This window comes from Phocoena sinus, chromosome 21 (genome assembly GCF_008692025.1).
Source record: "Phocoena sinus isolate mPhoSin1 chromosome 21, mPhoSin1.pri, whole genome shotgun sequence".
NCBI classification, from domain to species: Eukaryota; Metazoa; Chordata; class Mammalia; order Artiodactyla; family Phocoenidae; genus Phocoena; species Phocoena sinus.
The window spans coordinates 9800926-9822238 of NC_045783.1; the positions used below are offsets into that span (position 1 = coordinate 9800926).

At 42.7% G+C, this 21313-nt stretch overlaps 1 protein-coding gene across 1 annotated transcript in view; it reads left to right on the plus strand.

Annotated features, from left to right (window-relative positions):
• The window catches only part of CSMD1 (CUB and Sushi multiple domains 1), a 1813702-nt gene that overhangs the window by 1771155 nt on the left and 21234 nt on the right, over nt 1–21313 (plus strand). The window contains exons 54-59 of the mRNA XM_032618622.1: nt 1078–1251; nt 8040–8228; nt 10882–11055; nt 11852–12034; nt 18293–18469; nt 19105–19284. Of these exons, the coding sequence (XP_032474513.1) occupies nt 1078–1251; nt 8040–8228; nt 10882–11055; nt 11852–12034; nt 18293–18469; nt 19105–19284 (1077 nt within the window). The remainder of the gene's footprint in view (nt 1–1077; nt 1252–8039; nt 8229–10881; nt 11056–11851; nt 12035–18292; nt 18470–19104; nt 19285–21313) is intronic.

Consider the following 21313-nt stretch of genomic DNA (forward strand, 5'->3'; position numbering starts at 1 on the left):
GAGGAGGATAGAGGTGCTGGGTCCAAGTCTGCAGGTTGGCTTTGCAGGGGCCCCACGGTGGCCACCCCTCAAGCTTCTGTGTTGTTTTGTGTTCTTGTCATTGCTTCATCAAGAACGCAGAGAGTTTGTACGCAGTCGTCCCTTTAATAAAGAGGTGAAATCGTATGTAACCATTGTCCTCAAACTTCATAACTTGAGAGACGAACGCTGACTCCTGTTTTTAGAAGAAATTGTACCCTTATGCAAATTTCCTTTTAAACCAATTTTTTTTCCTAATATGTTCTTTATTTTCCTAAACAAAGGGATTGTTGATGTAAGTTTAGGACAGTGACAGGTGTTCTCTGTGATAGTGCTGTGGTAACTGTACACAGTTCAAGGGTGAAAGCTTTACTTCGAAGAAAAAATTGTTGACAAGATAAATGAGAAGGGAAACACCAGTTTTACAACTGTAATGTGTTTCTTTTGAAAGGGCCAGTGAAGGATATGTTCATGATTTGTATTGCTGTTATTGTGGACGTGACATAGTGAGGGTTGGCTATGTTCCAAAGGACCATACAATAGGGAATGTCAAAGAAAATATGATTTGAGCATGTACTCCTATTTTTGCTAATTTCATGATGTTTAAATTGATATTGGATTAATTTATACATACACAATTTAAATTATCATCCAAGTCCCTATAATGTTTCAAGATGAGCGTTCCACAAAGTTAGCTGGTGTGTTCCAAGGGGAAAAAAATTCAAAACTCACGATAAAAATTTAGCATCTCTTGTTTTTCACTGCTTTATTTTAAAATTACCTGATATTCTATCATGATGTAAGAAATAATAATGATGATGATGAAGAAGGTACATTTGCCAGGCGCTAGTTATTTTCCACGATTATAATAAAAACCTGTGGGTTCAGCCCATGATTTCTTTCTCTCAATATTCCCTTCCAAATATAAACAGAATCTGCAACATACCTGATTAGCTGTCAACCCCTTAATTCATACATTTAACATACACGTACATGTATTAATAAGGAATGCCAAGTGAGAGTGATGACTTGTTAATGTGGACCTGTCTTCCTCCGTAGCCATCACCTGTGGCCACCCAGGGAACCCTGCGCACGGTTTCACTAATGGCAGCGAGTTCAACCTGAATGATGTCGTGAACTTCACCTGCAACACCGGCTACTTGTTGCAGGGTGCATCTCGAGCCCAGTGTAGGAGCAACGGCCAGTGGAGCAGCCCTCTGCCCACCTGCCGAGGTAGGAGAGCTGCCTCCGGGGTTAGTGAGGGCTGACGATAACACCCGGGAGCCTGTCTGCGTGCATAGTGGGTGAAGCTTCCCCTCCAGAGTCAGGGCTTCTGCAAGCGCCTTCTGTTGTGGTGGGAAAACATTTCTGAGTATAACGTGCAAATCGCTCCATGGCCTCTTTCTTGCTATTGGCCAGATATTCAATCAAAAATCCCTGGGATTCTCTACTTCAAAGACTACTCGTCTTCTGTTTGTCTTTCTCTCCATTTATGTGCTCATTTACTTCTGCCACATATATTCCACATCTTTGGTCCCTAAGCTTCTAGCCTTATGGATATATTTGAGAAGTTCTTATTGCTTTTAAATCTCAAGTTTTAGAAATTCACTTCTTTAGAAATCGACACATAGATCTGGACTAACACCTAAATTTCCAAGGGAATGCTGCTTTGTAGTTTTTGTATTTCTAGATGTTTGAGCTCATGCTGTTTAAGGTTTTGCTTCAAACACTTCCCCTTAAAACATCTCCTTCAAATATTTTCCATTAAAACGTCTCTCTTACTGAAGACGCATGCATGTCCTTCCATGTGAAGGTGAAGTTTTTTGTTGTTTTGGTTTGGATTTTTTGGTAATAATATGGTATTAAAGGCAGACACTTACGGAGGTCCCTTGCTCTGACAATCACCCACCTTCTCACTGGGCTCCAAGGGAGCTGTATTCAAATGCAACAATAGCAGAATGGGAATCCAGGCATGTTTTAAATAGCAGTTATGTGAAATTGGCTACAAACTGTCGAGTCTGGCACGTGTCTTATTCAGAGTGCTTGGCTTAAGCTCAAAGACAAAGTAAAGCCTCCTAATTCCACTTCCCTCTAAAACTCCCTTTTCAATGTTGGAAAGACTTGCTGTGAAGAGCAGAGACCCCAGGTTCCCAGTTCTCAATGTCCCCAGAAAGCAGGCTTCGGGTGTGTCCTGTTTGCGGGAGGATGGAGTATCTCACAGAGATGCCCCTGGTTTCTTGTTCCAAAGCTCCAGCTGGTCTCCTGACAACGTGGGGCTCTGGTCAGCTTGGCCATTGACAAGTTCATCTTGTAGGTTATAGGTTATATATTATAATTGTATTAGTCAGGGCCATGGAACGGGGTGACCGGGGTTAGGGGACATCTTGGAATGTGTGAGCCAGGGCAGGAAGCTGGCTTCTAAGTGACCTCTAGCCCCTCTGCCTTCCACGTGGGGCCACCTTGGCAAACCCTAAATGCTTACCAGTATCGTGATGCACGTGGCTGTGATGAGCACGGTGACTCGCTCAGCCTCACCCTCACCTCTCACAGGGAAACGTGGGGCCCATGTGTCTGCCAGGAGCCCTGAGTACGTGGGCAGCAGTGGAAAGGCTTAGCTGTAGGTGTCTGGCACTCGGTAAGGCAGCTGCAAAGATTTAGGAAAAGATTAAACACCTTTAATCAAACTGTTTTCCCTGTCCTCTACAACAAGGAAAAAAACAGCACAACTGAAAGAATGGTTACAAATGAAGGCCCTTAAATTTGGGTTCAGTTTATCTTCACACAGGGTCACGGCCTAACTGTGCCTTTGATGCCTTAGGTGTATGAGAACCATCTATATCCATTCCCCCCAAACCCTTCTACTCAACTTAATTTAACATTTATTAAGCACCTGCTGTGTTCCGAATGCCGTGCTGCACACTGTCAGGATAGCGATGGGTGTAATACTTCACACCTTTAAGTAGATACCATTCCGGGGGCTAATTAGGGGGAGAAGGTCCCCACGGCCGCTGAGACTCTGTCCACTGGACACAGTACATTCTGGCGAAATGACAGATTGAGTAAGTTCAAAACAGCAGGCTTTTAATTATCAAAACTTGTTTTGTTTCTGGACTTCATTTTCCTCTAACTTATGCCAAAAAGAGAGAGAGAAGAAATTAAATGCCTATCATTTATTAATGGTTTTTGGTGTTTTACAATAGATACTAGGTCCTTTAGATATCCGTGGCGCAGTTTAAAGAATGCTAGAATGTGTTTTAAAGTCTTCAGTATTGATTTTGACTTTTCTTACCTTCCTCCCTTTTCTTGAAAAATAGGAATGGTCTTATTTTTCTAGTAGACGTTATATTTTAGAGCAGTTTAGGTTCATGGCAAAGTTGGGCTGAAGGTACAGAGATTTCCCATAAACCCCCTGCCCCCACCCATGCACAGCCCCACATCACCCCCCAATGTCACCACCCCCACCAGATGGTGCATTTGTTATCATTGATGAACCTGAATGGACACGTCATCTCACCCAGAGTCCACAGGTGACATGAGGGTTCACTCTTGGTGTTAGACGGTCTGTATGTTTGGACAGGTACACAATGAGTGACACGTATCCACCACCGCCACATATCTTGCAGAGTGTTTTCACGACCCTGAAGTTTCTCTGTGCCCCACTTATTCATCCCTCCTCCTGCCCCCAGCCCCTGATCATTTTCCTGTCTCCATAGTTCTGCCTCTTCCACAGTGTCGTACAGTTGGAATCACACACTATATAACCATTACAGATTGGCTTTTTTCATTTAGTAAATGCATTTAAGTTTCCTCTATGCTTTTTAATGGTTTGATAACTCATTTCTTTTCAGTGGTGAATAATATTCCATCGTCCCGATGGACCACAGTTTATCCATTCATATACTGAGGGACATCCGGGTTGCTTCCAAGTTTTGGCAACTATGAATAAAGCTGCTGTATTCGTTCCTGTGCAGGTTTTTGTGTGGATGTAAGTTGTTAACTCCTTTGGGTAAATATTAAGGAGCGTGATTGCTGGATTGTATGGTAAGAGTATGTTTATTTTTGTAAGAAACCCAAACTGTCCTCCAAAGTGGCTGCACCATTTTGCATTCCCACCAGCAATAGATAAGAGCTCCTGTTGCTCCACACCCTCGCCAGTGTTTGGTGTTGTCAGTGATCTGGATTTTGGCCGTTCTAATAGGTGTGTAGTGGAATCTCATTATTGTTTTAATTTGCATTTCCCTGATGACATATGATGTGGAGCATCTTTTCATAGGATTATTTGCCATCAGTAGGTCTTATTTGCTGAGGTGTCAGTTAAGGTCTTTGGCCCATTTTTAGTTGGGTTGTTTGTCTTCTTATTGTTGAGTTTTAAGAGTTTGTAATGTTTCAGATTACTGTCCTTTATCAGTTATGTCTTTTCTAATATTTTATCTTAACCTGTGGCTTGTCTTCTCCTTCTCTTGACACTGCCTTTGGAAGAGCAGAACTTTAAAATTAGTACTTAATTTTAAAAGCTGACACTTCAAAAACGTCTGATGAAGGAGGAGATGACTGACAAACAGTCGTCCGAGTGCCGAGGGGATCGGAAATCACCCCCTCATCTCCCGGGTGCCTCCCGCTCGTGTTTCTGTGCTCTGTTTTGCTTCATTTATGAACTAAGAGATACAATCTAGTGCACAGAATTTACATGCATATTATTCGACCAGGAAAAGCAAGTCAGACTTATAAAGACAGTGAAGCGTCAGAAAAAAATGGCATGAAACTCAAAAAGTTAAAGTTAACAAAAATAGCTACTCTATTCATAAAACTTCCGGGGATTCTTCAAGGTGTGTACTGCAGTATGGCCTGATTCTTACCTTATGTGGTTCCTTGAATAAACCCCCAGATGGTTCAGGGTGTCGTGTCTCATGTCAGCATCACGTCGTGCTTGATTTCTTCTTCCAAATACTTGATGTGATTCTCAGATGTCTAATCTGTGGAGGTCAATGAGCTGTGGAATCCTGAGTAATCGTACAGCATCTGGTTAATGATGCAGAAGAGAAATCCCACCAGGACTTCGGAATGAATTCCCAGTAAATCTGTGCGAAAGTCAGGCTGACTTAGACACAGATTTCCACAAAGTCTCTCCACCCTGGACTCACCTTTTACCCTCAGACTCAGCCCTTCCCAGGGAAAAGCTCTGGCCATGCCAGCTGTGTTTGTGATAAATCAGAACCCTCCAATCCAGGAAGCGACTCACCCCCTGGTTCTATCTTTACAAACAGGATCAGGAAAATAAATAAATAAAAGAAGGGATCCTTTTTGCTAGTAGTAATATCTTTCTGGAATAAATAAATTATATGGATGTAAATTTCATAAAAAGGAATGAAAACAAATGTCTTCACATTTATTTTAAGAATCAGATTATGCCTACTGTTCCAGAGGCCCCTGTTTCTATAGAAGAGCTTTCTGAATCTTTGTCTCCTACATTCAAATATGTGTCAACATGAGCTTAAAAAGTTCAGTCAGTTCAAGGAGAAATAAACGAGGTATACCAAGTCTGGCAGTTTTAGGATGAGTCACTTAATGTTTTCTTTCCTTGTGTAATAATTTTTGTGTTACATGCAAATGTTTGGAGGTTTTATTTTCTCTTTCTTATCTACAGTTTTGTGGGATTGGCCATTTAAACTCAGAGAATTAAAATATATGTCCTTTGCTATTACAGACACGAGTATAAAGAAAATTAAGAGTGAAGGTTCTGTTCTGGTTAGAGAGGAATAAAAAAGGAAACAAAAAAAACTCACTAAACTTGCATCACTGAATCCAGGGTCTTGTAGTGAATCCTCAAGTTCACTGGAGAATATCAGTTTTCTTCCATGAACAGTCAAAGAAATACTACCTTCCTCTTAGGTTCCCATGAGTTCTAAGTAAGCCAGTGCACATGAAATGCTTAGCCAAGTGCCTGGCACATAGTAGGTGCTCAGTCTCCCTGCCCCCACTCCCACCCCCCTCTGAAATTTAACTAGAATCAACTATAATCAATCAGAACCTTCTTTATCAAACCCGAATGTCTCATTACACCTAAAACCAATTTCTTTATTCTTATCAGTTAGTGATAAAAGATGAAAGGTAACTTTCATATGTTTGAAAAATAGTCATCATAAGTTGCTTTTGGTGACCGGTAATCCTACGTTTAAATTTTGATTCATCCAAGTAAACAAGTTGGAAATATTTATTCTGTGTGATACACTGAATAGTCACCTCACCTTCGATTGTCCTCTCAACTTCATGAAACTCGTGAATTCTGAGCAGCTGTCCTCCCGACATGGTAGGGCTCAGAGAGCCCTGCTCTCCTCGGCCGGCAAAGGGGGGGACGCAGGCGGACCTCACCGTTACCGGAGCGATAACTGCTTCTCTTTTCTTTCTCTTCTTGCCTCCAGCCCCACCCTTCTCTTGACCCCAAACACATAATGCCACTTGCTTTGTGCACTTCGTCTTTCTCACCCACCGCACAATCAGGCTGCATTCAGGAAAGCTGGGCCCGAATATAAAACTATGAATTAAAGAAAGGAGGAGCCCGGTGGGGCGTGCGGAGTCCCGGGGTGCATGAGGCATGGGCCGGGCGCCCTGGCGCAGGAAGGCTCGCCACCTCCACGTGGGTCGCCTAAGCAGTGTCCTTTCCTCTCACTGCAGAGAGTCTGCTGTGGTTTGGGGACCGTCCTCTAAGCGCCATGTAAGCTCAAACTCGACACCATAGCGTCTTTGGCCTTCGGGCCAAGGCAACACCTTCCTGCTTTTGAAGGTCAGACACAAGGGAGCTGTTTCTGTCTCCTGGGCTTGACATGCAACTCTAAGTGCCCAATGGGCCGATGCAGGCGTTTTTCAGGTCATAAAAATAACCGTGCAAGTCAGTGACACTTTTTCTAAATAGCTAATGCCTGCTATTGTGGTGGGTTTGGTGACAATTTTATTGCAGGTGCAATGCACTATGGAGCCTTAAAAATACTTGCCGGGGCTCCGTAAACATGTTTCCTTGACTCGAAAGAACCTGTCTTTCTTCTATCAACTAAGGATTGGTTTAAGAAGGACAGGATATTATTCTGCAGCGCTGAAAGGGACCCTTGTCCGCCTCTGATCCGCCCACCCCGTCGTCCTGGGGACAGAGAGAAATCAGGGTGCAGACGGGCAGGGTTTGCCTTTGGCCGCTGGGACACCGAGTGCAGTGGCTGCCTGGGAACTTGTCATGCTACCGGCTTCTGAGCCAGAAATATCTGGAGAGAGCACGGCTCCCCAGCAGCTGCCCCATTCAGTGGTAGGCGGGTCAGAGAGAGAGAATTGGGGCTCTTTCTTTCCTCTGCACCTGCGAAAGCACGTGGCTGGTTCCCTCCCAGATGCCAGCCGGCACTCAGGCTCAGAGAGTGTCATTCAGATGAACCAGGCACATCCCACTGTCACTGCCGGAGCTGTTTCTACAGGGGAAGAAGCTTAAATCAGAGGCTGCCTTAATTTACACTTCTATTAAGTGTTGATAGAGGAGTTGTCATTTTTGTCTGCTTTAGACACATAACAGAAATTACCTAGGCACATATTGAAGCATTAGTGCATGTCAGGGTGGGGTGGGAATTAATTACTGTGTCCCAGGCTGTCCTGAAGTACCACAGTCACATACAAATATGTAGACTAACTTCAGCCGTTTCTATTTTAACATTTTCATAACATAAAAACCTAACCAGGGAAACGAATTTTAGACCTTACATTGAAGAAGCCTATTATTAGGAAACAGTTAAAGACCGTCAGCCTCGTGTTGTTAAAGGTGCTATAGTAGCCGACATATTGCATGACAGTTTTTGAAGCATAATGGCCCAAAGCAGGAAGTGGGATTCGTCAAGGGTACAGGATTTCACAAGCTTTGGCTGTCTTGCTGTCGTCCTACCAACCTTCTAAAACCACGAGGAGGAGTTTGCCTTCTCTGCCCGTCTGTCTGTTTTGTTGATGAACGTATAGCTGCATTTGAATAACGTGCACCGCGCTTTCCTTTGCAGTGGTGAACTGCTCGGATCCAGGCTTTGTGGAAAATGCCGTTCGTCACGAGCAACAGAACTTCCCTGAGAGTTTTGAATATGGAACGAGTGTCGTGTATCACTGCAAGAAGGGATTTTACTTGCTGGGATCTTCTGCCTTAACCTGTATGGCAAATGGCTTATGGGATCGCTCTTTGCCCAAGTGTTTGGGTAAGTGAGGGTCCTTTTGGCCACAGAGCCCTGTAAGAACACCACCAACAGAACACAGTTTTTTTCAAGTATTCAAAACGGTACTGATTTTTAATTCTCTCTACCCACCCCCATCACAAATTATATTTGTTATTATGACAACTTTATAGGTTGGCCAGAAATCACCAAATGCAGCTCACGCTAGTTTCGCGGGAAGAAAGGGGTGGGGGTGCTGGCCTGCTCGCAAAGCTGGCCCCAGAGGGAGACGGACTCGGCTCGCGGGCTCCGCCTGGACCGGGCTGTCTCTGTGTCTGCTGTTGCTGCGTGTCTCCTGCGTCGGGCCAGCAGGGAGGCTAATCCACTGGTTCAAACGGGCACCAGCGGCCTCCAGACGGTGCCTCTATCAACACCCCGAATCTCTCAACACCATGCATCTGTCTGGACCCAGGTTCAGAAATATTGGCAAGAGGCTGTAAACGGAGTCTCTATCTATTGACCTAGTATCTGTGGCCGGAAGGGTGGCGCTCTCTGAGGGGCCTGATTTGGGTCTCATCAGTGCTTCTGGTACAGTCCGATATGAACATGGTAAAAAAGATAGTGTCCTGGTCGTAACTTCCTCCTGACCCATAGGTTTAAACAAGAGGAGGGCGGATTGCTGTGAAGAATGGGGTGCTCAGGACAGACAAGATAGGCCGCCGCTATGGCTCCCCTCAAAACACTATTAACAGTACGTTTCAGACCATATAGGTTCACAAGGACACTTTCTTTTTTACCCAAATAGCTAATAGTATTACTTTCTTTCACTTGAAAAGTCATATTGTCCTTTAGCTCAGAGAGAATTTTCTTGTTAAAACATAGTCTGAAAATGAAGGAAAAGGAGTCACTCTCCTTGGCCTTTTAAAAATCAGTCAGAAACAAAACAAAACAATCCTTATCTTTTTAGTATTCATTTTGTGTGGGTAGAAAAAATAGGAAATGACAATCACATTATAAATTGAACTTACTGAAGAAAGTGATAATCCATTTCACCTGTGACAATTATGGCGTTTTTCAGTACATTTTCAGAGTGCATTGGTGCTGGAGACTTTTTTCCTGCAAGTCAGGGTCCCACAAAGCCCTTTCAATCTAAAACCAGTCTCAAATTCTAACTATAACAAAACAACGAATTTCTACAGAGAAAGAGAGCGATGACTTTCAAAAACAAACGTACAGGCTTACATGACAAAACACATCTGTAAATGTATTACTATCCTCATCAAGCTTTATGTTTTCTGGTTTTCTGCGCCTTCACACACGGGAATTTTTCAGAGAAATTTGTTTTGTTTGTTTTGCTCCCCAAAGATTTCTCTTGCATCTTCCCTGGTGTCTGTGAGCCTTGTATTGGTTGTTGCAGTGATGCCAGCATGCTCCAACCTCCAGGAACCAGGTTTTAACTGATCTCATTTTCCAAGGGGCGACTTCCCACCACTGCGGTCATTAACCGCTGGAATTACCGTGAATTTGGGAATACACGCTCGCAGAGGAGGTTTTGTTTTCACGTGCTCTTCAGCAGCTAACCTCCATCTCTATTTTTGCTGTTATACTGTTCCACTGATTTTTTTCTTTTATTTCACCTGGAACTGATCATTTACCAACAATTTCACTGATTCAGCTCTAGTTAGCTTCTTTTTAGGACTCCGTAGGTACATTCCTCTTGTCCAGTGAGTGGATGTCAGTGTAAGACAGTCTCAGAGGAGGGCTTATGTGACTCAGTGGGTGGCTGATGCCTTCCAACCTTTCTAACCTGCCCCTCTGGCTGGCATCACTTTGGGGTTGTCAGTGACTGAATGCAGCCCCTCGAAGATGTTAAACCAGCAGAGCCTTTGAATACTCTTTGGCATCATCAACCCAGGTAGCTGTTTGTACGTGGTATAAAATTTGCCCATGGCTAACCCTAATTTTGGACTTTATAGAAAGGGAGAGATATGTCTTTACTATCCTATGGTAACCTGGATTCTAGAATTTTCCTTCTTGAGGGATAATTATGATTAGATGATGGGCCTGATTTGGTGTAATTATAAAGAAATGAGTGGACTACTTGAGGAAAACATTAATCAGTAATTTATTATTATATTTTTTCCTTAAACATTTTAGATTGCCACCTATTCAAAGAAAAATTGTTAGATGGTCTCTCTAGACATGGGAACTGGAAGAGGAAGCAGATTTGACTGAGTTTTGTCCACACGCAAAGCACAATTGTCATACTAACTGGAGAAATAATGGAAATAGTCTTGGTGAATCTATGTTAGTTTCTAACATTTTGTGTAACACTGCTTGTTTAGGATACAGTTAAGGGCAGATGGGAAAAATTTAGGTAGAGTGACTTTCTTTTTTGAAAACCTAAATATCAATTTCTACCTTAAGCAAAGCTATCTTAACCTAATAAAAAAAACAAACAAAAACTTCATTGACAGACCCTTTCGTGGACTTCAGTAACGTGACTATTCCGGGTAGGGGGAGGGTCGTCTGGAAATTGGCATTTCTTATCCACAGGGCACTGCAGCGATGTGCAGTGTATCCGGGTGTTTTTTGTTAATAGGTGATGATTGTATGAGTCTCTAAGGGACATTGACCAACACAAAGCAGCTTAACAGGAACAATGTTCTCATTGATTTGATTTGATTTTTTTCTTAAGTTATTTCGTGTGGACACCCAGGGGTCCCTGCCAACGCCATCCTAACTGGAGACCTGTTTACATCTGGGGCCGTGGTTCACTACTCATGCCAAGGGAGACGGAGTCTCGTAGGCAACAGCAGCAGGACTTGCCAGGAGGACAGTCACTGGAGCGGAGCCCTGCCCCACTGCACAGGTGGGCATGACGCAGTCAGCTCTTCATTCCAAGTATTGGATAGTGGTGCCATTCTTTGAAGTCGGTATTATTCCGTTCCAGCCAAGTACGCCTCTATGATATAGCGTCAGCGTCGTCTTCATCTTCCTTCCCTTTAAACACCTATCACGACACATTTTCCTCTGCAGGAGTCTCCCTAGCGCCTGAGTAGGAAGCTTGCTCACCTTGACTCAGTTTGCCCCTGTTTTCCCCTCCTTTTCTGTGCTTCCTCTCAGTTCTTCCACATCTTTCCTGCCTCTGTCGTCAACTGTTAAATCAATCCTGTTTGGAAAAAATATCAACTTAATTCTTCCATGAGTGTTTCATAATAAACAAAATATGTAAACATAATAAACAAAATAAACATAATCAGCAGACCGACACAGTGTAGAAGCATCAAACCTCTCATTTGAGTTTTTTCGTTCCCAACACACCTTCACCCCCATCTCCTCGTCAGCATCCTCACCAGCATTTCCAATGAGCAATTCCTGCATTTACCATCCCCAGTATTTTATTTCTTCTAAAGAATATCAATTATTGTACAACCATATTTTAATAAGCTATTTCGATTGTAGTTACACAGAAACCATTTCTTAGCCTCTTCCGTTTTTGTGCCGTAATAAAGAAAATCTTTCTCAGGAGATTTCCAGAATGCTGTATGACTGTAACTGTGTTTGATACACATTTACATAAAGTTTCATTCCCTTTAAATGTAACAGCCCTGTTTTAAACGAGTCTAACGGCATTGAGTATTGCCATACGTGTTTGTGTTCCACAGGAAATAATCCTGGATTTTGCGGTGATCCAGGGACCCCAGCACATGGGTCTCGGCTTGGAGATGAGTTTAAGGCCAAGAGCCTTCTCCGCTTCTCCTGTGAAATGGGCTACCAGCTGCGGGGCTCGGCAGAGCGAACGTGTCTGCTCAACGGGTCATGGTCAGGACTGCAGCCCGTGTGCGAGGGTAAGTTCAAGCCTGAAAGTCAGCGTTTCAGGTTGAAACCAGGTAACTCTAAAATGACCAGTAACATTCCACAAAAATCCTACAGGTTTACACTATTTCTACAATTAACCTCTTACCCCCCAAACGTATAAGAGAATCATCAAAAAGCACAGCTGGGCATACGGAGGTACCTGACTGTTCAAAAAATCATACGACACTGTCCTCACCCTTTGAAAGTCCATGGTCTAAAGGAGGTGTCTGTCTTCTCCTGGTGACGTTCTCTGTGTTTTGTGGCTGCTGGTGGTGAGAGCTGAGGTGAAGGAGTTGTGAGTAGGGCAGAGTGAGTCGCTGCTGGGAGCTCCCTGCAGGCTGGAAGAGGCTTCTGTTCACACGTTCCTTCCAGGCTGTTGGTGGTCCTTGTTCAGAGCACTGTGTTGCAAAAGATTCTCGGGTTACTTTCCGTATAATATTTTGGAGTGAGTATATTTTATTGTACTATTTAAGAGGCATGATAGGAAATGGTGGGAAACCCCAGTAATAACAGTAAAATGCCACGGCTCTTTATAGACACGATGTCATGTCTTGGCAATGCCTGTCTTAAGCAAAGGTGAGCTGACGTGTCATGAGTGTGTTCAGAGTCTAGAAAATAACTGAGCTAGAATTCGGACAGATAAGACTTTAACATTTGCACACAAACTTCCCAATGACTGAATTTTCAAGTCTAAAACAGTTACACAAATTAATTACCTATTTTTACATGTATGAAACACTTTCCATAGAATTTGATCAGCTTGAATAAACTCACACAATATCAATACCAGAAATATAGATCAAGTTCCCTTAATCTTTATTTTCCCTACTATGTCAACTCTCCTTGTACTGTCACTCATTTTATCATAGGTGTTATACAGATAAGTAGAATATAATATGCATGTATCTAATCTGACTATATTTTCCATAGTTAACTGTATCATATGTAGTCTACATAATATAAAATGATATGTATGAATAAGCCAATCCTATGTACGCGTGTGTGTGTATCCTCTCATTGAGAGTCAGAGATTATCCTGGTTATTATAGTCAAAGACCTATCTATCTCTCTATAGAGATAAGTATACATGATAATCCAAGATAATGTTTGACTCCAAATTGCCTCTTGACAATCAAGTTAATGTAAATCTTAAGATTAGGCCCTAAAGAAGTTAAATCAAATATGACTAAGCAGTTGTGGGGAAATGCCACCTGCAGCTGTGATTTGCAGGGTGATGCCATTTCTATTGACTGAAGTATGCGACTGTAAGTTAGTAGAACTTTTCTCACTCTCAGTTCCCTCCCCTCTTGTAGAAATTTGAATGTTAAAATTTGCACGAGAGCATGTCTTTCTCACCAAAACCAGAACATTTCATTTTCTGTTCTATAATATAATACCTCAAAGTTACACATGACCTCCGTAATCTACAATTACACCCCATCTAACCTTTTCTCTATACCACACCTGTGAATTTTTGGTCCAGAAGTATTTGAACATTGTGAAAATTAAATAAGATTTCCACGTCAATCCATGACATATTAAACGATAGCAGGCCCACCTTCTTATTGAGAACAACTATAAAACAACAAAATACATGAGACAATTACGTGAGTTATTAAACAACAGACAGGGCGTGACTGTGTTCCTTAGGAGAAAATAAATACGATGAGCTCCATAACCCCTCTGTCACTCTGCATTTTTCTTGCTGGGAAGCTGGGAAGCAGAGCCCAGGTGGTACAGTGACTTGGTGAGGTGATGAGGTAGAAATTGTTTTAGGTTACTGAAATGGAATTTGCAGAAACGGGAATCCAGGAAGAGGGAACTGACAATGGGAGGGCCCCAGAATTCTGTAGGCATGTTCACAGGTGGCTCAGCTGAGGGCTGGGCTGACAGGCACGCGTGAGACTCAGTGATGCACAGACCTTCTTAGCGGAGAGCAGACCTGTGATAGTAGAAGTCATACCGTACTGAGAGACCCTGTGCACTCAGGATGCTTCTTGGAGGCCTAGGGAGCCCATATTGTGAATAGGGACCACTGCCTAAAATCAGGGGGACCGGCTAGAACTAAGAGCAAGTCATGTTAGGACTCAGACTAACTAGCTCTCCGCTAACAGAATAAAACTGATGACAAGACCCAGAAGATCTATAACTACTTTAAAAGCCCACCAGAGCAAAGCCAACATCTTTTAAAGGAATGACACGCTCCATGCAGTAGTTCATTCACAATGTCCAGCATACAATAAACAGTTACTGCATTGGCACAACCCAGAACAATATGACCCATAGTCCAACCAACCAACCAACCAACTGAACAAACAATAGGGATAGAATCTGATCCTGAGATGACCCAAATGTTGAAAAACACAATAAGCGTTTAAATAAGCTGTTAAAAATATGTTCAAGACTTTACAGTAAATTGAATTGAAACAGGGAATCTCAACAGAGAAATGAAAGTAATGAAAGAGAATCAAATGGAAACTCTGGAAATGAAAAGTACATTATCTGATAAAAAGTTCTCTGGATCAACTTAGCAGACGAAAGATGTCAGAAAGATCAGATAACTTGCATACAGGTCAGTGAAAATTATCCAATCTGAAAAACAGAGGGAAAGAAGATGGAGAAGAAAAATCCCAGCACAATAATTTCCTATTGGATAATATCAGGCAGTTTAATGTACTTGTAATTGGGGTTCTAGAAGAGAAGGAGAGAATGGTGCAGAAAATTATTTGAAAAAATACTGGTTAAAAGTTAACCATATTTGGTGGGGAAATATAGCTTCCAAGGCTCAACAAACCTCCCTTAGATACATTCTGTGCTATTAGGGATGGTCATTTACCTGAGACTGTACATTCTATATTGGGTTTATCTCAAGCACTTTATTGCAAATTTAAAAAGTGAAAAAATTAAAGCGGTTGAGAGTGAGTAATGTTTTCCATACAAATCTCACTTTGTAGCTGGGGTATGACACTATGAGCTTTATTCCAGCAAAACATAAAGGAATTCATTTATTTGTTTAGGGGAGCTTAATTGGACTTCATTTCATGATGTACTTAGACTATACAAAGTACTCTTTAAATAGCATTTAGTTTATCAAAAGTCAGAAATTCAAAGGGTTCCTATAAAATCCTTATAAACTATGGACCACAAAATCTGTATACAGATAGAAGTTGAGTTACTAGAATGTTTCAATACTAAAAATATTTCTCAGATATGCCCCACAAAACCGGCTACTTCCAAATTGCATTGTACAGAAATCATGGGAAGCTGTATGATTAATTAACAGTATATGTTACACTCACTAAAACAACAAATGATGGGTAGGATCTATGACTAACTCCCCTTCCCACTCCCCCTCTCCGCATGTAGAGGTCTTAAAACTTTTTTGGAGAATCTGTCGCTTTATGTTTTTTCTCCCTTGTTATCGTAGGTCCGTATCTTTGGGGCACATATTCTTTTTTGTAGAAAATGGGGTTATCAGTGACTTTTTCATTGCCACAAAGGTTAGCCATGACCTATATATTCAATCCCCTAACCGAGGTCACCTCCCTCCTGATAATTTACCTTCTCTGCATCTGTTAAAAACGTTAGCTCCTGATGGATACTGCGGTACATTATACAGAGGAGGAGTCATGCATCACAAAAGAAAAATGTTTTAAAATTCTTCAACATCAAAGAACTTAAATTTATAATATAGTTTCATCACTTTAAGCCGTGTTTTCTTTTGTTAGCAACCTCGTCTTTTAATCACAGGCTCATTGACTTACTTTTCAAATGGATGTATCTTACCAAGTGGCTCAAATATAACTACATCTTTGGGGTTCGTTGCATTAGGCAACTCTTAGTCCTCTTTGCCACGAGATTATGATACAGTTGACCTTGTATTCAGGTAATGGACTAAAGTGGGATTGAAATGATGATAATGAAAATAACAGTACTAGTACTACTACCAATCTCCCAGATTGTTTACTAGGCGTTTTGCACTTGGGACGTGTAATCTTACAACAGGGAGCGACTAGCCTTCTTACACCCATTTCACAGTGAAGACACTACATGTTGAGAACGTGAATTGATCACTGACATTTATTTAACTTGTATGATCAGAGAGTCAAACCTATAACTATTTGACTCAGTTTAACAGCAATCTTCCTAATACAGCATGCTAAGTGAATGGCACTGGGGTCTATGAACAATAAGTTGGAATAAGTATGATGCTATTTTATTATAAGTTGATAAAAAGAAAATAATCTTTTACCGAAAGGAATCACATTAACCAAATGTACTTTAAAAAAAGATGTATTTTAAAAGAAATTCTAACTTGTAATTTTAAAAGAAATCTTGTCTTCCTTCTAGTGACCCTACATTTAATCTCTTGTTTTGCTTTAGTGATATAGTCCCCGTATGTCTTACAACATTAAGACCTTGAGGTAAAAACAGCTACGTTGACTCTGTTTTCTAACCCTCATTTTCATAGGCAAAGCCATCAGTGAAAGTGTCCCTGTCAGGAAAAAAAAAGTTAACCATGAATTTGATTTTATAGGATACAATATTTGAGGGAACTTCATAAACATTAGGATGTCATTATTATGATGGACATTCTTTCACTGACAATATATTAAGTTGAATATGTTTTCAACAGTGACCTGCTTTAGTTTAGCATTAGTCCTTCACAGATCACTTTTGAAAATTGCTACATAGATTTTAATAGCAGATCTGATTAGAATAAAATCTAATGATATACCCAGGTGTCTTCCGTTATGAATTGAATCAATATAATTCTTTGCTTTGTCAGGCTTGCACTCATACATGTGTGCAGTAACTGTGCACAGGAAATGATGAATCAGTATTTGTTGAATGGATGAGGGATTGTCTTGAATAGGCCAACAGCTTGGATTTTTGCAATGTGAAATTTTTATTTATGTCACAGCCATCAAAGAACTTTTGAGCTTTAGAGAATGTTAGGTATCCTCTGCTTCAAGGTTGATAAATATATCTCATCTCAAATGCCAACCAAGAGACTACTGAACAATCTGTGTTCGAAGGGATTGTAAGTCCAAAACCCAGACTCATCAGGGAAGAGGGTTATAATTGATTAGTTATGTCCGATGTGGGCACAGGCGTAGAAGCACCAGCATGTGTGCTTTTTATTTGTCAAACAAGACCTAGTCCAACCTGAGAGTATGTGCATTTTTTAACATAATATGATAGGGAATTCCCTAAACTTCCATTATAGTGGCTTTTACTTTGCAATCTGTTTTCTTTCACATTTTTAGGAAGAGTGTGTCTTTATTCTCAAGGCTAGATTTGAAAGTGGAGCAATTAAGTAGGCAAGAGTATCTGCAAATACTTTGGTCATTCTCAGAAAAAGAACTCATGATACATTGTGGTTATTAAAATTCACATTCTTTGTATGTCAGCCAGTTGTGCATTATTGTGGGAGGCTAAGGAGGAAAAATAACCGTCTTTATGGTAAATGGGTTTGACTGAAAAAGGCAAAAAACCTGTTACGGATTAAAATCTTCACCTTGATACACACCCAGCAGCTGCTGAGTTTCCTTGTTCACTGACGAAGGAATACACATGACAGATACTCAGAGTGTAGATCTGTTACACCGCCCAGCATTAGCTGAAGTCTTCATGCCTGTACATGGCATTGCAGTCGTCTGGAGAGAGATTTAAGGTGCAGCCATTCCGAAGCCAGTTAACACAGCTGCCCGTAGACTGGGGAACATTGAGGAGACCGTTTCACAGAACAGTTTAAGTGTAGTCATTCATATTTCTCAGGCCTCCCTTATTTTTTAAAATGAATTGTCCTGGAGATGTAAAATATGGCCTGATTTGCCCAGGTTTTTTTAACTCAGCTATTGCAAGAGGGAGACAGTTCTGAGTCACTAGTATCATACACTAGTATCTTTAAAAGAGCATGATAATTTTACTGTTTGTTATAAACATGTTAAATCTCAGACTACCATGGTTTTGAATTGTCAGTGCTTTAACTCATCTTTTAATCTGTTTGGAAGTAATGCGTTTTAGAAAAGATGATACAAACATGTAGCTTGCACATTTGTAACCCATCCATAAGAGAATGGCATGAGTCTTAGAGTAAAGTATGTGGGAGAAGTCTCCCATGGTTACGTGTCCTGTGATTTTTGGAATAAACGAGCAGTCTGCTACCCCGATGGCCTTTGGCCTCTCAGGTTCCTCATGTGGTGACGGGTCTCTCTGTACGGCCCGGTTCTGTTCCCTCACAGCCGTGTCCTGTGGGAACCCGGGGACGCCCACCCACGGCATGATCGTCAGCAGCGACGGCGTCCTGTTCTCCAGCTCCGTGGTCTACGCCTGCTGGGACGGCTACAGGACCTCGGGGCTGACCACGCGGCACTGCACCGCCAACGGGACCTGGACGGGTACAGCCCCCGACTGCACACGTGAGTGGCCTGCTGTCCTGGTGGGTCCAGGGCATCACAGTGACGTTTACCTGACAGAGAAAATAAATTGATTTTATAGTGTTGTACTGATTTTTTTAATCCATAGAGGATTATATCATATCATACATATGTTTTTGGCCATGATATTATGGCCAATTATTAAACACTTTTAGATTTTTCTTCGCTTTCTTATTTATATGGTTGAAAGTGCTTTGCATGGCTGGTTGGGTTGGATATTGTAAAACTGAGGTCCAAGAAAGTCAAGGTTTGTTCTCTCTGTAGACCAGTTAGTCTGAGGAGACGGGACAGGTGCTTGGTTCTCTGATCTCAGCCTGTGCCTCTGTGCTTGACTCTGTGGTGTGACCCCTCATCACGCCTAACCCAGCACTGGACATGGGTGCCAGCTGTCACCCGCACAGCCAACCACCAGTGGGATAGAAACGAGCGGTTCTAAACATGCAGCCTCCTGACCGCCGGCCAGTAAAACTGTCAAGCAGAGAGAGGCGGGTATTGCTGTAATAACACACGCCTTAACCACTCTGAATAGCAGCTTAAGGAGAGTCACTTAAATAGAAACCAGGAACACGTCATTTCGTGATACTGTGTTTCTCCGACTCTTTTTCTTCACTTACCAGTTATAAGCTGTGGAGATCCAGGTACACCAGCAAATGGCCTCCAGTTTGGGACAGATTTCACCTTCAACAGTACGGTCAGCTACCAGTGTAACCCCGGCTACACCATGGAGCCTGCCACGTCCTCCACTATCCGCTGCACCAAAGACAGTGCGTGGGATCACAGCAAACCTACCTGCAGAGGTTCGTGGGTTCTACTCATGCATACAGAAGTCTTTGTTGAGTTACGTTTTATTTCATTTTGCAAGCACCTATGTAGACCTTCTATGGGCCAGGCATTCTTGTAAACTCATTCGCAAATATTAAGTCACTTCCTTTTCTTAATACTTTAATCTCGGCTTTACAGACGGGAGGCTGACTCACAGAGTTTTAGTAAATGCTCAGGATCACAGATCAGGGCCTGGAGACATCAGGGTTCATTGGCAGTCACACTCCCTCTGGAGTCTGTGCTGTGAACCCCAGCTTGGCTCTCTCTTGGCGAACGTGGCCGTGTTAAGTCTGTGGCAGGTACCATGGGGACTGTTACCACGGGAACGTGGAGTCAGGTCAGAGAGAGAAGCCCATCATCAAATAAGGCAGAAGAGGGGCAGAGGTTGTCAGTGTGTGATGTTCTGTGGACAGCAGACTTTCCAGGGAGAGCAGAGCCGGCGGAAGGTGTCTGCATGGCTTGAGGGAAGCAGGGGGGCAGGGGAGTGACAGCTGTACCGGGGCTGCATTTGCACGGTTAGGGCTCTGCAGGAACACCAGAGGGAGCCTGGGGGCTCCTGTCAGCTGGGCCAGCGGGGAAGGGAGAGGGGAGGGCATTGAAAAGGGCTGTCCGACTCCTCACTAGACGGCAGACAGATAAAAACCGTGAGTTGAGAGCTGGAGCAGCAGGAAACCCTAGTGAGGAAGGCGCCATGCTCAGAGGGCTCTGAAGGACAGGTAGTCTGTGTAGAGCTTGTTGTGAGGCTCAGGTGAGACCTCCGCACCCTGGCGGCAGTGCTTCCAACCCTCCTGGCCTGGGCGGCTCTGGGCGCGCCCTGGTTTCCTCCCGCTGGAGGGCCCCTGTCTTCCACCCTTCTTTCCATCTGCAGTTACTAATACGATTCTGCTGTGGAGCAGGTATTACATGGATGTGTAATGAAGCTCACACAGTTGTGTTGGGACTGTTGCGGCCACATGAGCTTGTTGATGGCACTTGTCCATACATTGTCAGGTCCCTGGGACTTCATATGTTTGTGTGGGTCTCTGTCCCTCTGTTTAGGATCTGTTGCGTTAATAATAGTTCCCTGGCCAGCCAGGCCCTTGAAGAAGAGACCTCTCTCTCCGCCTGAACTCTTCTCCCGCTGGCCGCCCTCGTCCTCCCCTCCGTGGAACCATGTCACTCGTCACCGTTCCCACCCGGGGACCTTGCCGCTTGACGTCATCTGTCTAGAGACACATTCCCCCAATCTTCACATAGGGATTCTCCAGAAATATTTGCTGAATAGACAGAGAGAAGGTTGAATGGCAAGAGAAGGGCCCATTTCCAGCTTCCGGCTGTGCATGAATGGTTCTGGGTCTGTGTGTCTTTCTCGCGTGCGAATGCCCATGGGAAACTGCAGGGGAGAGAATATAGGTGAGTCTTCCTTCCTGCTGCCTCCTGCTGCCCGGACTGTGATTGGCAAACCTCCTCCAATGTGAAAAGTCTAGGAGCGCTTGGATCTTCAGGGAAGCTTTTAGACAAGGCATCTTAGAATAACGGCTAGAGTGGGAATGGTGGACGCCAGCACCAGCTGGGGAGTCACTCGTGAGAACTGTGTTCTGGCCCGAAGCTCCTAGACTGTGATAAAACCCTGGCAAGTGGTTTCTTACAGAATCTTCTTCAATCATGCAGTCACTGGTTTTTAATTCTTCAGCAAATGGATCAACAGACTATGTCTTTTGGAAATTATATGCTATCTTTATATAAAGAAAAAAATACAGATAGAGGGAGAAATTCTTACCATCTGTATATATAAATTCAAAAGTCTGTACTCATGTCATGGGACCACGTTCTGACTGGATTTGTCTCTGGTAAACAACATAAAAAGACATAAATCGAACAGCAGTCTTTCTTTCTTTCTTGGTCTTATACATATTGAGACTGTTGTGTTTAATCCCACACTTTCTTTTACAGTGTGATATCTTTTGACTTTGCTTGGCTTTTATGGACTTGATCTAAATTAATGAAGAAATATTGGAGAAAAGT